We start from the raw sequence: 17,475 nt of genomic DNA on the forward strand, positions 1-17,475 counted from the left end.
AGAACAACTAGAGAACTAGGATCTCTTGTGGCCCTGGTCAGTTTGGAGGCCTTCTTAAAGTGGACATGTGTCTTTTGATTAGTTAGTTTTGGCTTCCCCTTCCTGTATCCTCCACAGAGACATAGCAGCATTTCATCCCTTTTGGCAAATGTTATGGAAATGCATGATAGTGTAATATACCCTACCAGTTTTAAAGTATGTTGCTTTCCAGGCATGTCAGTATCTTCATGATAGAAGGAAGGGCCAGTGTACAGGTCTAGAGATGACAAATGGCTAGCGAAGACTCAGGGCCAAAGGATGAGTACCTCAATACAGGTAGATGACAATAAAAGGACATTGTGAGGCTCACACTTAACTGTCAACTTTCATCTCTTGATGGGTCTGAGACAAAGACAGACTCAGCTCCCACTGTCAACAAGCAGATAATCAGTGTGTGTCAGTCTGCAAACATCTGGCATATGAACTCCTCTTCACTGATACTCACCTCTGGTGTACCCTGACACAGATTGTTTTAGGTTGTCTTGATCATCTGCTCAACTGTTCCTGACCCCCCAGTGACTCTTCTCTCTCCCTCCCAGCCTATTCCATGAGGAACTGCTCACTGGTTTCTCCACTTTTGTCCCCATGCAACCCTGCTAGACCCTGAGACAACTCTCCCCTTAGCTGGTGCCATCACCTAGGGAAGCCCAGAAGTCTGTAACATGCTTTTTCTCAGTTCTCTGTCTTGCATTTTTGGGGGTCCAGCAAGATAAGCCAAATCCCCACAAATCTTATCAGCATCTTTAGGGAAGCAGACTCCTTGTCTAACATTCTCCTCAACGCTCATTTAATAGCTACATGACCTGAAGGCACTCCTTTTGATCCACTGCTGCTACTGAAGGCCATTTAACCTTATTCTAGGCTCTTATGCACCTTAGAATGCATTGCATGGTAACAGGATGTCCCTTAAAGGGGATTTTGGTAGGGTTCACTTGGAAGTCCCTGAAGATGTCAGTAGAGTATATGTAACGAGCCACTGCCCAATCCACTACTCATGGCTCCAGGGTCTATTTTGGTGGGGGAGTTTTCTGGAGGGAGGGCAGAGTCCTGAGTTTGTCAGACTCTTCTCCAGCCTTCACACAAAGCTCTGAGTTTGGGGTCTCATTGAAACCCAAACCCAACTGAGTTTCACCTGGTTTGGGTTTCACTATAAGAGTTTTGCACAGCTAGCCCTAGTTACAAGTAACTCAGAGCTCATCGATGTGTACAGAGTAGCTCAAATTCTAGTGTGAATTACCTTTCAATTGTCTACACCCTAAAGATCACGTTACTAATATGAGAGACTGAGTGATAATGCAAATACCTGAGTTAAGTCGCTGAGCATGTCCAGTGTCTACTAGGTGTTTCTACAAACTGAAGCAATCTCAATCTAAACTGGCTACCCGTGCAGCTAATACATATATAGTGGCCTCTTTTCAACCAAACTGTTGCCTGAATGCTTAACTCAACATTAGTTGCCACCATTTTGTCCAATTATCGAGTTTTGTTGGGCCTTTCTGGCGTTCTAAATAATCCCCCCTCATCATAGCTACTCTAAAGCATTGTGTCAACTCACTCTTCATCCATCTGCCAGCTCAATACACCGAGCAGCATTGGCTCCACTTCTGATGACTCCTAAGGCATCCCGCTATTAGCCTCTTTCAATGCTGATAACTGCTCATTTATCCTTTTCTCTGCCCCCTGTCTCTTAACCAGCTATTAAGCCACAACAGGACTTTGTGTGCCTCATGTTGCTCACACAACTGGGTAAATCAGGACTAACTCCATTGAAGTCAATGGGGTTACACCAAAGTAAAACAGTGAGAGGGCAGAATCAGGTCCCTTATCTTTGCTTGGGTATTCCAAGTTTCAGTAACAACACCATGTAAGAGAGAACTCCATTTTCAAAAGCCTAAATAAATTACATGTACTCTATTTCTTTTCTTCTTTTCAAAGACTACATAAATTATATTTACTGACAGTCATTTATGTATGATTCTATTATCTTTTTCAAAAATACCTAACAGACTAGAGAAGCACGATTCACCCTTACAAAAGCCAACCTCTTTTGTGCGTAAGGCCTTGTCTACACTAAAGGGAAAAGTCAATCTAAGTTATGCAATTTGAATTATGTGAATAGCGTAACTCAAATCGACGTAGCTTAGATCTACTTATCGCGGTGTCCACACTATGTGATGTCGACAGGAGACGCTCTCCCATCGACTCCCCTTACTCTTCTTAATCCACGGAGTACAGGAGTTGATGGGAGAGCAATCTGCGGTCGATTTAGCGGGTCTTCACTAGACCCGCTAAATCGACCACCGATGCATTGATCGCTGCATGTTTATCCCCCGGTAAGTGTAGACAAGCCCTAAGAAAGGATGCTGACTCATCTGAAGTTAGAAGGAAACTGTCCAAAATTCTTACCCTCCAAAATTCACTGGAGGGAAAGCAGGACTTGCAAAACTGGAGGTGGGGGGCCAGAAGTGGAGGGGAAATAGAAAATAAAAGAAAGTCTGGGACAGAGCAGGGAAAGGAGAGCAGGAAAACACTGCAAGAAAAAAGCAAATAGAGCAGTGGTTCTCAAACTGGGGGTCATGATTCCTCTGGGGATTGCGAGGTTATTACATGAGGGGTCACAAGCTGTCAGCCTCCACCCCAAACCCTGCTTTGCCTCAGCATTTATAATAGTGTTAAATATTTTCAGAAGTGTTTTTAATTTATAAGGGGGGTTGCACTCAGAAGCTTTCTGTGTGAAAGGGGTCACCAGTAAAAAAACAACTGAAATAGAGGGAGAAAGGTTAAATTAGAAAAGAAAATCATTCTGAGCAAAGCAAGTACTTCACTGGTGAAACAACAACAGAGAGACTTTTTTTAAAGGATGTAAGAAAAATCACCAAGGTTCATAAAGAATAAAAGTTAAAAGTCAGAAAAGAAAAGAAAGTGGAGAATACAATGAGAAAAGAGAAAGCAGGGAAAAAATCCACAAGGAAACAGTTTTACTTTTTCTAAATCTATGATTTAATGGTGGCTTTGGGCTGTTTCTAGCAACAATCATGAAAAGTGTGAACATTTTTCCAGCTTTGGACAGGCAGTGGGTGACACTTCTCTCCCCATTCCAAGTCCTCTATGGATGCTGTAGATCACCTTCATTTTCTTTTATGAGAAGTTGACAGGTGTGCTCTTACATTACACTCCTAAACATGCTTTATAATTTTAATGGCTTTCTCAGATATTTCCTCAGATTCTTAGGTAAGGTTCACTGGTATATAAATTTCCTGGATGACCCACTTTAAAGGTGGCTTCAATATTGGACACCATTTTCTCATCGAGAATAACATTTAAAAATATATATTACATATATTTGTGGATTCCTCAGTTATTTTATGCACTAGTTTCTCAGAGGAATACCATCGTGTCCCAGTGATTTACTGTAACTTAAGTTCTAGTTTTCTCTCTGACAGCACCACACCTTCATTAGCTGCAAAGTGTAGCCTTTGGATAGACGTTTTCTTCTTAACTTCTCTGGTGAAATCCAATTCTGAACAATCATTTTGTTTCTATTCAATTCCCAAATCATTTTGATTTTCACATTTACTCCCATATGCTATAGCAGATCCATCATCTTTCCCTAGAGCGACTCACATCTGATGTACTTTAAAAATTCTTATTTCTCCTCATACTTTTAGTCAGTCTTCTACTTCTTAGTCTTAGTAAAATCTTCTATTTATATTCAAATAGTGGACCCAAGTGCCCAGCCGGAGCAAACTGAGGGGAGGTCTGCAGGGTTCACAGTGAATGAGACCTGTTCCTTGGGCACAGAGGGCTTGTCTAATAATTATAATTAATAATAATAGGAGCGGTAGGGCTTACCTCTGACAAGCTGACAATGTTGAACAAGGCTTACCAGCTTTCTGCATTGACAGAAAAGTCATGGTCAGCATCACCTTAATTTGGGGGAGGGATAGCTCAGTGGTTTGAGCATTGGCCTGCTAAACCCAGGGCTGTGAGTTCAATCCTTGAGGGGGCCATTTAGGGATCTGGGGCAAAAATTGGGGATTGGTCCTGCTTTGAGCAGGGGGTTGGACTAGATGACCTCCTGAGGTCCCTTCCAACCCTGATATTCTATGATTCTGATTCTATGAATTAACACAACTCCCTGAGGTCATGTTCTAACTCAGTGTGATTCTCTAGTGAAGAAGGGGAAGGTGGACCCTCTATATGGACTCCCTGAATCCACCTCACATACAGTGGAATCAGACTCATTTCATTACCTTTGGGGATATCTACTCCAGGGGGCAAAGCGTAGTTCTTAGGGAGCTACTCCTAACTTGAAATCTAGTCAACTTTTAAAAAATGAATTAAAAATAGTTTCACTTATTACGCCTGTCTCTCAGTCCTCCTGCCATTTTTGAGGTTTTACAGACTATGAATCTGACTACGCTGTCAAATGCACAGAGAAGCATTTTTCCTCAAATCCCTTCCAGTTATAGTGGGACTATTATCACAGGTTAGATAAAGTATTTTTAGACAGCAGTGGAATTTTGCAGATGACTGCGATCCCTTTTATTAGCTGTGTGAATTGATTCGATATGGAACAATTATGAGCAGTCTGCATACTTTATTCACAATAATTAAAGAGATGAAATATGGTAGATATTTTTGGTATTAAACTAATGATACGTAGACAGGAGAGCTGTGCGGATAATATGTTGGACTGTTCACTCTCCAAACTCTAAATATGTATGGGGCCCTCGTCATAGGGAAAGCAAGGTACATGGTCTCTAGTCATTCTTTACTTGATATAAGTTGAGACAAAACCAACTCCTAGCTGTGTAAGTCAATCTTGAGCAATGTTTGAACTGTGACCATCAGATCAGATATTATGTGTCATTCATCCAAGAAAGGTTATATTCCGCCATGTTAGCTATAAATCATCAGAACTGACAAGTTCAGGTAAGGAAAACATATTGCAATCTTTAAACTAGTATTGTCTCAAGGTGGAGAAAAGTAGCATCTAATGTTTTCTTTTCCTCATTATTAGAAAGCAAAACACAAGAGCAAACACAGATAACTGGACTCTCGAATAATGAAACACAGTGGACTTGATCTTGCAGATAATGAGTGCCTTCTGTGAGGTGCTGTGCACTTTCTACTCTCCTTACTCTCACTGGAAGTTTAGGGTACTTGGCACTTTAGAGCAGTGGTCTCCAAATTCTTTATGTCGCTCCCCCCTTACCTGTAATGTAAACTGATCGCATCCCCCTGTGAGCTGGGGCCAGGAACAGGACTGTGGGCTGAGACTGGAGCTAGAGCCAGGGCCAGAAGGGGAGAGCTGTGGCTGGGAGCAGGGCTGGGGCTGGAAGCAAAGCTGGGGCCTTGGCTGGGGCTGGGGCGAGAGCTGGAGCCAGAGCAGAGCTGGGAGCAGAGTGGGGCTGGGTGGCGCTCCCTCCCCTCCCTCTGTGATGGCTGGCCCAGGCCCTGCCGAGCCCCCCGAGACATTCCTCCCTCACAGTTTGGGGACCACTGCTTTAGAGGCTCAGGCCCTGAGTGAAAGGAATTACAACAGTTTCTAAGTTTCACTTTCTAGGAACATCTTTAGAATCAACATTGAAGAATACAGAGATGGAATATTTGTTTTAAATATGTCTCATGGGATACACATCTCAGGTTTGTGATGAATCAAAGGGGACAGCAGGCATGCCTCCCCACCCCACCCCCCATCACCCCGTCACTTCTGGGCATAAATGTCACTAAAATAAGCCCATACCATTTTCTTAGTTCCTATTCATTAAAATGACCAGGTCTGTGGTTGTGAAGCAAAATAAAGGGGGGGGGGGGGGAAGGGGAGAAGAGAAAGACATTAATCAAATAGTTTGTTTGACATAGTATATAGATAAAAGATCTTGTGTCAACAAATCTCAATGAAATTTACAGCCCTGCTAGAGATTAGACCAGTTCAAGGGCCAAAGGTATCAATCTCAACCTGTAATGAAGTTACTCATTAATCAACATCCATACCAGCACATGATAGTACTTTATTGCTTTCATAATAATGAAGTTTGTAGGTAGCAACCTAGAATCCTCTCTCTACGGTGTGGCAATGACGGATAGTTCTATACAGAGGTTTTTTCCCCTTTCTTTTTGGTTTGTTTCTGACCACCAGAAAAGATACGTGAGTTTAACATATAGAGATGAATTTACAATCACAAATGCAGTGTTATGGGGATGTTTTAGAAATGACCTGAAATAGCTTTGAGGTCACTTATTCAATACTTGTTAATGGTTGCCTCCTCTTTAACTGAACCTTTATGGCAATCAGAATTTCCTGCCTACTGATATATTGTTACCACTCCAGCAATATCACAAATACCGCCATTTATTCAAATCTATCTATCTACATCACCGTGAGTGTCCTGATAGGATAGGGACTAAAGCAACATACAAATTAGATAGATCAAATAAAGACAACCACACATGCTCCAAAAGGCTGGGAAAAGATCCTGTCATGACTCTGATCCAAAGAGAACAGCATCAACAAAGAATTACTGCAAATGTATTTACATTTCGGATAAAAATGCTTTTTTCAAAATGCACAATGAACCATTAAACAAACTTTGTCATTTCAATACAGTACTGCAATAAAATACAGAAAGCATGGATAGAGAAAGCATATAGAAAATCATAGCCTCAAGGATTGAAGATGTGATCACATGGGTTGTAACTAGAGCTGATCAGAAAAACTTTGATAGAACCATTTTTTGTTCTGAAAATGCAGTTCCATCAAAATTGAAATGCTTCACAAAATCACCTTGATTTTTCAGAAATTTCATTTCCGAGAAAAAACAGCGGGGGAAGTTTCAGGCGCTGTTGAAACATCCTGTTTTGACATTTTAGCAATGAAATGTTTCATATTTTTTAGAAATATTTTATTTTGTAATATCACATACAATTGTTATTGTATTATAAAATTTTAAAAGTTCAAATCAAAATAAAACATTTTGATTTTGTCCAAACAAAATGTTTCGATTGATCTGAAATATTTTTTTCCCCTGAATTCTCTTTCATGGTAATTTAGAAATGTTCATGTTTCCCTCTGATTTGGGACATAAACCAAATTTTAACATCCGTAGCCTGACATAATATAATAATATCTAGTTCTTATATAGGGCTTTTCATGATTAGATATCAAAGACTTCACAATCTTTCATGTATTTCAACTCACAACACCCCTGTGAGGTAAGGAAGTGGCATTATCCCCATTTCACAGATGGGGAAATGAGGCCTAGAGAGGCTAAGTGACTTGCCCAAGGTCACACAGGAAGTCTGTGGTAGAGCAGGAAATTGAACTTGGGTCTCCCAAGACCTAAATTCTCCCAGCCCCATTATCTTGACTTTCATGAGGAGGAGATATCCACCTTTGATCCTTCCTACCGTGTCAGAGAAGAGATTCTGTATGTTAAACTTTTTTATTTTAATAAAAAGAAAAGGAGGACTTGTGGCATCTTAGAGACTAACCAATTTATTTGAGCATAAGCTTTCGTGAGCTACAGCTCACTTCATCGGATGCATCTGATGAAGTGAGCTGTAGCTCACGAAAGCTTATGCTCAAATAAATTGCTTAGTCTCTAAGGTGCCACAAGTCCTCCTTTTCTTTTTGCAAATACAGACTAACACGGCTGCTACTCTGAAACCTTTTATTTTAATTAAACTTTTTCTGAAATTCTGGATCAAGCACCCCTCCCCTCCTCTTCCTCTCCACCTGAGTTAACATCATAAATAAAACAGTACTACTACTTTGCACTTCTATGCATGGGCCAGGAGAGCCAGTAATTCTGTCACTGCCAGTATCATGGTAACCACTAACATGTACCACAGGGCAGCAAGAACAAGCTGCCTTACTCCCATGACACCAATACTCATATCTGGCATACGGACAGCAGTGCTATGGTGCAGCTGGAGACTCCTGTAATATGCTATATCCCATAGCAGAAATCATATTCCTGCAGTCATACTTACACCTGTATTCAATGTATATGATTTTGTGAACTAATAAATATACAATAAAATGCTTTAATTAGTAAGTATAGCACAATCATTGAGCAATGTGAGTGGTTTCTATCAAAATCTGTTTGGTATAATAGCCATCATTTAATAAATATCCTTTTCCCCTCCAGTGCCAAGCAGCAGCATTGACAGGGCCCAGTACACATCACTTCCAGCCTTCCCAGGATAAGCACTGTTTGTCACAATAGGAGGTTTTAGAAAGGGAGAATCCATAAGGTTTAAGGGAGATAAGGAAATTATATATAACCAGGGACGAAAGATTCCCTAGAGCTAAACTGGAGAGTTCCCAGGGACTGTGGTAGCCTCCACCAAAACATACTATACACCTAGCTCGAGAGACTTGACCATCCTTTTTCAAAACTTAGTTAATTATTTGGTAGTTTTAAACTGCACCCATTGAGTGCTCTGAGTGTACACATAAAAAAGGATCCTCACAGCCTATCAGGAGTCACAGATATCACCCCTTTGAACCCACATATGCATTCCTTAACGCACCTCCTCATCAAGAACCTGGAAAAACAGAGGGATCTTGTATCATGCCCGTAATATCAAAGGTTTCAGGTCTAGTGGACCAAAAAGGGAAGCAAGTTCCAAAGTCAAGAGCCCTTCACTGAAAATTCCCTATTGTATACACATAAATATTCCCCTACTGTATGTCAAGGCTTATTGAGGAGATTTTAAAATTATGCCAGAAATTCAGTAAGTTGAGTCATGCTTGAGGCAGGGACAACAATATGCCTTTCAAGGGATCAGTGATAAGGCTCAGTGATAAATATACGAAAAATCTGGGAAGTCTGGTTATTGCATAGTCTCTGATCAAAGCCCAGCAACCCTGGAACCATGGGCCAAAACCCAAGTCACTCCCTATCCTGATTGGTGACCTACCCATAAAGCATATACTCTTATCTGCACTTGAAGATAAGGCAACTCAGAATATACTGTTATTTGCAAATTACCTTTGGTCTGTGTCCTTTTTGTTTCTCAATTGCAATTTTTAAAAGCATAAAATACAAATGATTCTCACAAGGAGAATTCAAAACTATCTTTGTAAAGCAGCTTTAGGAAAACTCTTGCTAGTATACATCAAATTCTAAAGATCTGGGTTTATGGTTCCATGCAGCATTCACACCAGAGATGATATTCCACTGAAAAAGTGTCTCTCCTAAAAGTAAACATCTTCTTACATAACAGTTTCAAAAAAGTACATTTCCCCTCAAGCCTGATGACATTCAAGCCATCGAGTCTCAAAATGCTTACTTCAGTTCAGGGCCCTGCTCTCATCTGAGCTACATGGGTGACCTTGTGTGGAAAGAGGGCTGCAGGGCCAGGATTCCAACCAAGTGTTCAACAGAGCACTAGCAAAGGAGATCAAGACCGTAATGGTTAGCACAACACAAACCCAAAAGGGTGTTCTCACAACTGTGGAAATGGCCAACACAGGCTAGCATATATGCTCACCTGAAGACCATACTGTTCCTATTCAAAGGAGCAGAAACGTGGGCCCCAGCAAATGTCTTCTCCAAATGTCCTGGTCCTTCTCCACTCTGCCTCACAAACATCCTGCTGCTGAATAGGACTAGGCAGTGGCCTGGCTCCCTCTCACTTGCTGACCTGGATCAGATTTGGTCCTACATTCGTTTAATATAGGACAAAATGCCTTTGGATGTGTGATCTATATCCTAAGAAACAAGTGTCTTTGAAGCCAGGCTGGTTTACCATAGGCAAAATTTTCAGTGAACTGGGAAATATGATGATCCTATTATTAAACTGCAGTCATTTGCCTAATTTGATGCTCCCTTCTTCCAAAGCCTGGATATACTCTGACTAAAATACTTCACTTAGGCCATGCAACACAAATTAAGGACATACTATAGTTAAAATCCGTTTGGGTAGCCAAGATCTCCAGTCCAAGCTTTAACTGTGACTGTTACATGTTAAAAAAATTAAAATAAAAGTTTGCTTGTATGCTTGTGTCAGACTAAAAGCAACACACAGTCAGATGGAATAGTTCATTATCTAACACACCATATCTGTGTGCCTACTACTGTCACAAAGACATATTTCTGGTCTCCATTCCCTTGCTTGATGATACAGCTGACATTGGAGTCAATGGGAATTATTTGTATTACGTGGGGTCTTGGTGGCAGGGAACTGGGCAGCCAGAGAGGAGGGGTTTTTTTTCCCTTTCTCAAATAGACCATGGTTATGTCCCTTCCACTCCCCACTGATGAAACTTTATTCTATAGTTAAAAATTCCAAGAGCACCGCAATAGGAAGCACTCATTATACTTGTAAAGAGTTTACAGACCCTTCCTTAGTTCATGTAAAACTGAGAAGAAAGTATGCCTTTTTCTGAAGATACTATTTTGTCCCCTACAGAGGATCATAGCACAGCAAATAAATGATTAGCATGAATCAGAGCCAATGGCTGCCTTTATACTTACCATGTACCACATGCTTGGCCACTTGGGATCATTGAAATAAGTGGATTGGGTACCACCAGGTTTATAATCCCTCTTTATCCTTCTTTTAACTACCTGTTGTTGTATCCACTCCACCTGCCAACAAAAAAAATATTTGGTAAGTGTTAGGGTTCCATGGAGATTATCAAGAAATGTGAGCAATCTTGGGAAGTTTCCCATTACTGAAGTCCAAGTCTATTTCATCTTAAAGTGTTCATTTTGGCAAAGGGAATGCAAAGCTCACCTTGTCATTTAGTTCGCAGGAAAATATACCAAATTAGTTAGTACTACATGTTGCCGTGCACAACTATTTAAATCCCCTCCTAACAGGACTTAATTAGCTATCATCTATTGACCAATGCCATTGCATATTTTATTATTCTTTATTATTAATAATAAATAATTAATAAACACCCCATTTTTTATTTATAAACACAAAGATTAACAGTTACTCAAAAGAAAACAAATGGGATTTCCAAGTTTTTTTTTCTTTTTCCTTTATTTAAGTTTTTTCTTGTCAACTGCGAATACTGCAATGAATTCAAAAGCTCTGTTTAACCAATAACTGAATCAACCTCATGAAAAGACCAAAAAAATAAGATATAATTCATTGCAATGAGATTATTTGTCACGATTCACTCAGTTTTCAGGAACTGTATTTTCTGTAAAATTAAAGTACTTCCCAGAAAAAAGCAGCAGAGTACAGGCTAATAGGTTAAATTACAACAAGAAGCTCAAAATATAAATGAAATAAGAGATCAAGGTCAAAATCAGGCTTCCAAAGTTAAGCTTCTTCTCTGTCAGACACCTCATCAAAGACTCTAAACACATTCAGAAAGGCGATACCAAAAGTGACATCCAGTCCACAGCAGGTATTAATTTGTAATGCTTCTCCCCACCCCCAACACCATTAACCTTTCTAAATGGGAACTTGCTGCTATAAATGTAAATATTGTAAACTATCCACAGTCAAACCCAGATTTTACTTGCATGCTTGTGGCTTACCAACAGCTCATATTGCTGCTGTATTGCTGGTACAGAATAAAAATATAAAAGTTCAATTCACATCTTCCAAAGAAAGAAACGCAGCCGTCACCTGCCAACAGCCTGCTCTGTACCTTGCACTCCTGATTCCCAGGCATGTACACACACACACGCACAAAAATAAACTTTACTTTCAAAGCACATCTTTATTTTCTTGTTCCAGCTCAGAGTCACTAGCTAGGGACAATATTAATGTTTTCCCATAGCAGAAAAATGTGTCCAACCATTCATTCTTAATTCTAGTTCAAATCCTGAGATCCTAAACCAGGCAAAACTCCAACTGATTATAATGGGAGTTATGCATGAGTGAAAATTGATGGCCCCATGCTTCCCTGGCTTCTGAAGACAGGGAATGCAGATCATGGTGAGAGGAGAAAGAGGGATCTTTGAACCTGTGGAATCCCTTCTGTGAGGGAGTTCTATGGGGTACCACTTCCATATGGTGGTAGAGGACAGTGTGGGGACTGTGAAAACATAGTTTTTCCCTCTGCACTAAGCAACATCGCTACCTGAGAATTGCTTCAGGTCAGTGGTAGCGGCATGGTTTCGACAGAAAGAGCTGGGATGTCAACAGGCACAGAATAGGAGGGAGCTGGTTGATGCTGTGTAAGCAAGTTGAAATCCCTTTTCTCTGTCAAATCCTCCAAAATCTACCCCTCTTATATCTGTGGGTGGTAGGGAATTGAGAAAGTTTTGATAAGTCCCCTTTCTCTTCTGGCCACCTCTTTCCTCTTCCAACAGTACGTCTGGCTTGGCTGAAATCCATCTCATGGACTTCTCAGCAAGCCTGGGAATATTTACTGGGTTGTCTGCTGCCATTAAATATTACACACTGCAGAGCTTCATTCAGAAAGGGAAGGCAGCCAATCATTCCTGGGCACCTCTGAAGAAGCAAATTCCTGGAGTATCCAAGACATATAGAGTGTAGCTGGCCAGATGCCAAGAGAGAGGACCAAAGACCTGAGTCTCTACTGATGGCAATTACTGAACACAGAAGAGAGACATATTACGGTTAAATGGGAGCCACATTATTTTTAACTCTGTCCCATCAAAAAAGTTGGTGTCCCATAGATCTTCAACAGATGCTCCCTCCCAGCCCCCTATTGGCGGCATGAACTCTCTCTTCCAGACCCTGATAATGGATCCTTGTTTTTTTCCAACTCTTCCTGCCATGTAAAACAACCCAACGCTTCCTAGCACATACAAGGCCACATGTGCTGCACCTTAGCTGACTCACTGGCAAACTAGGTCCCCTTGGACCATGAACCTGTCTTAATCTGACCCTGACTTGTTGAGGTCAGGGAGAAGTGAAACTTCAATACAGCTGGATAAGCAATCAAGGTTTTCAAGGCTTATGCAAACCCAAACTCCAAATCTTTTTTTGATTTAGCCTTTATTGCTTATGACTAGTCACATTTTCAGTATAACAAGGGATCTCTGATGTCTACACTGCACAAACATTTACACTCTGCTGCTGACCATAAAAAAGCTGAAAGTGAATGCAAAATAACAGTGCTTGTGAAGGCTGAAAGCTTTATTAACAAATACAGCAATGTGATCTCAACACTAATCTGCATATAGATGTCTCAAGAGGTACAAATAGTTTATTTTGTCTCAGATCAAATAACTGAGAACACTTATCATAAAATTCCTTAGTGCCAGCAATCATAAACCCTCCCTCACTGCATCATTCCCATCCACCATGGACCCAGAGCAATTACTTGGCACATAGAGAGATTTTGATGTATAAAATTGAACTCATTTGTAAATCAGTGTTCTCATCATTTAGGAGCACGAGGGCTTTGCATTTCAATATACTATCAACGGAGATTGTTTCAGGAAACAATTCACTGTGTTTGGCAAAAGAGGCTAGCAATTGTGTTTTAAAGAACCTATTTGTCTATCACTGGGATCAGACCTGAGAGGTACTGAATGTTTCCTGCAAGATGAGCACCCTTCACTCTTAATGAAGTAAGTGGGAGCTGAGGATGTGAGCACTTTGCAGAAGGTGCTCTGAAGCTTGCAAGATCAGGTCCAAATACTGGAATGACAGATGATATAACTCACTGTCCTACCATAAAACCAAACTGTAAATACATATATACAGCAGATACATATACACCATCATTGCACCATAATGATGCATTCTGATACACTGAGCCTGATTCTCCACTGACTTGCTCCTTGTATTTCAAATATGCTGACCAGCTCTACAGAAGGACCTCAGAAAAATTGAGGAGCCATCTCCTGCACTTTACACACTCCAAAAGGGACCACCACAAACATGAAATGATCACATGCTCCCACACACTGGAAGAAAAAAATCAGGAAACTTACCTGGATATCATGCAGGAAACCCAAAACATCAGTCTAAAAAACCTGATGACAGCAATCCAACTCAAAAACAAAAAGTGGAACCAACTACAACAGCTCCACAACCAACAGAACACTACCTCTAGGAGAAACCAAGACACCGTGACCCAGCATATGGACACTACAAGACACCCCAGCATCATTAACCTACCAAGACTACCCTTAACCAAAGCTGAAGGACCGGTACTCTCCAAAGGACTGAACTTCTGCCCCACCACAGAACCTGACACTATATTAACATGTGGAAAACTAAAAGAATTCTTCCACTGGTTCCACCTCAAGGAATTCTTTCACAGTAAAGATGACACCACCCACAACAACCACATCCCCCCCACCAGTCATATGAATAAACAGACATCTGACTGGACACCTCCCAGTGGACAAAACTACACACTGGATCATTACAATAATTGTGTCAGGAAAAAAATGGACTGTGAAATCCTCAACAAACATTACATCCACTATAATCTCTCTACCACCAAAAGGATAGCTACACATTTCCTAAAATCCAATCACCAGATAGTGATCAAACCAACAGAAAAAGGGGATGCTACAGAAGTCCTTAATTGTGATGACTGTGTCAATGAGACCAACAGACAACTCTCTGACACCACCCACTATAAAGAACTAAAAGAAGACCCCAAACCACAATTCACACCAAAATGTAAAGATACCATCAACTCCTTCCCCAAGCAACTCCAAGAAAAGCTCTACAAACTCACCACCACTCCAGAGACCTTCTACAAGCTTCCCAAGCAACACAAACCAGGGAACCAGGCAGACCGATCATATCTGACCCTGGCACTCTTACTAAAGAAATATCAGGACTCATAGAACTCATCCTCAAACCACTCACCACACAAAAGGCCAGATTTCTTCAAGTCACTATCAAGTTCCTCCAGAAACTCTGTAACATAAACAACTTCCCCAGAATACCTTGCCACCATATTGCCACACAATCCTTGCCACCATAGATGCCACCTCCCTAAACCCCAATATCCTCACCATGATGGTATCACTGCCTGCCTCAAATACCTACAAGATAACGTACAATGCTTTCATCCTCACCCATAGTGACTTTATCTTTAACTACAAACATTTTGTCCAAACCATGAGAACAGCCATGGGAATTAGAGTGGCTCCCCAACATGTCAACCTCTTCATAGGCCAACTTGAGGAAGAATTTCTGGAAAAATGCTCCATGAAGCCAATGTTATACCTGAACTATATTAATGATATTTTCATTCTCTGCACAGAAGACCTAAACTCCCTAATGGATTTCTACCACATCATCAGCAACCACTAGCCATCCATCAAACTTGTTAGAACATTCTCACACCAGCATCAACTTCTTGGACACTGTGATCAGCCTCAGCAATAGAACCATCCAAATGACTACATACAAGAAACCTACAGATCACCATACTTACCTATGTAGATCCAGCAACCACTCCAGATGCACCACAAAATTTGTTATCTACAGCCAGGCATTCAGATGTTGCAGAATTTGCTCTGAAGAGAAAGTCCAGGATAAACACCTAAACACACTGAAAACCACCTTCATCAGACAAGAACACTCCACCAGAGAAAAAGATCACATCTTGTCAAGGGCCACCCAAATACTCCAAGAGAACCTGCTTCCATAGGCGCCGACTCCGTGGGTGCTCCAGCCCTGGAGCATCCACGGGGAAAAATTGGTGGGTGCTCTGCACTCACCAGCAGCTCCCCACCCCAGCTCACCTCTGCCTCTCCTCCACTCCGCCTCCTCCCCTGAGCATGCCGCCGCATTCTGTTTCTCCCCCCTCACTCCCAGCACTTGTGCCGCGAAACAGCTGTTTCGCGCAACAAGCCTGGGGGCGGGGGAGGGGAGAAACGCGGCGCTCTTTGGGCAGGAGATGGGGCCAAGGTGAGGATTTGGGGAGGGGTCCAATAGGGGCAGGGAGGGGTGGAGTTAGAATCATAGAATCATAGAATATAAGGGTTGGAAGGGACCCCAGAAGGTCATCTAGTCCAACCCCCTGCTCGAAGCAGGACCAATTTCCAGTTAAATCATCCCAGCCAGGGCTTTGTCAAGCCTCACCTTAAAAACCTCTAAGGAAGGAGATTCTACCACCTCCCTAGGTAACGCATTCCAGTGTTTCACCACCCTCTTAGTGAAAAAGTTTTTCCTAATATCCAATCTAAACCTCCCCCACTGCAGCTTGAGACCATTACTCCTCGTTCTGTCATCTGCTACCATTGAGAACAGTCTAGAGCCATCCTCTTTGGAACCCCCTTTTAGGTAGTTGAAAGCAGCTATCAAATCCCCCCTCATTCTTCTCTTCTGCAGGCTAAACAATCCCAGCTCCCTCAGCCTCTCCTCATAACTCATGTGTTCCAGACCCCTAATCATTTTTGTTGCCCTTCGCTGGACTCTCTCCAATTTATCCACATCCTTCTTGAAGTGTGGGGCCCAAAACTGGACACAGTACTCCAGATGAGGCCTCACCAATGTCGAACAGAGGGGAATGATCACGTCCCTCGATCTGCTCGCTATGCCCCTACTTATACATCCCAAAATGCCATTGGCCTTCTTGGCAACAAGGGCACACTGCTGACTCATATCCAGCTTCTCGTCCACTGTCACCCCTAGGTCCTTTTCCACAGAACTGCTGCCTAGCCATTCGGTCCCTAGTCTGTAGCTGTGCATTGGGTTCTTCCGTCCTAAGTGCAGGACCCTGCACTTATCCTTATTGAACCTCATCAGATTTCTTTTGGCCCAATCCTCCAATTTGTCTAGGTCCTTCTGTATCCTATCCCTCCCCTCCAGCGTATCTACCACTCCTCCCAGTTTAGTATCATCCGCAAATTTGCTGAGAGTGCAATCCACACCATCCTCCAGATCATTTATGAAGATATTGAACAAAACTGGCCCCAGGACCGACCCTTGGGGCACTCCACTTGATACCGGCTGCCAACTAGACATGGAGCCATTGATAACTACCCGTTGAGCCCGACAATCTAGCCAGCTTTCTACCCACCTTGTAGTGCATTCATCCAGCCCATACTTCCTTAACTTGCTGACAAGAATACTGTGGGAGACTGTGTCAAAAGCTTTGCTAAAGTCAAGAAACAATACATCCACTGCTTTCCCTTCATCCACAGAACCAGTAATCTCATCATAGAAGGCGATTAGATTAGTCAGACATGACCTTCCCTTGGTGAATCCATGCTGACTGTTCCTGATCACTTTCCTCTCATGCAAGTGCTTCAGGATTGATTCTTTGAGGACCTGCTCCATGATTTTTCCAGGGACTGAAGTGAGGCTGACTGGCCTGTAGTTCCCAGGATCCTCCTTCTTCCCTTTTTTAAAGATTGGCACTACATTAGCCTTTTTCCAGTCATCCGGGACTTCCCCGGTTCGCCACGAGTTTTCAAAGATAATGGCCAATGGCTCTGCAATCACAGCCGCCAGTTCCTTCAGCACTCTCGGATGCAACTCGTCTGGCCCCATGGACTTGTGCACGTCCAG

At 41.9% G+C, this 17,475-nt stretch overlaps 1 protein-coding gene across 3 annotated transcripts in view; it reads right to left on the minus strand.

Moving 5' to 3' along the window:
• LOC125637150 (proprotein convertase subtilisin/kexin type 5) overlaps positions 1-17,475 on the minus strand; it is a 305,277-nt gene that overhangs the window by 228,878 nt on the left and 58,924 nt on the right. For all 3 annotated transcript variants that reach the window (XM_075128725.1, XM_075128726.1, XM_075128727.1), the window contains exon 3: positions 10,530-10,643. In XM_075128725.1, the coding sequence (XP_074984826.1) occupies positions 10,530-10,643 (114 nt within the window). The remainder of the gene's footprint in view (positions 1-10,529; positions 10,644-17,475) is intronic.

The sequence above is a fragment of the Caretta caretta genome, chromosome 5, assembly GCF_965140235.1.
Source record: "Caretta caretta isolate rCarCar2 chromosome 5, rCarCar1.hap1, whole genome shotgun sequence".
NCBI lineage: Eukaryota > Metazoa > Chordata > Testudines > Cheloniidae > Caretta > Caretta caretta.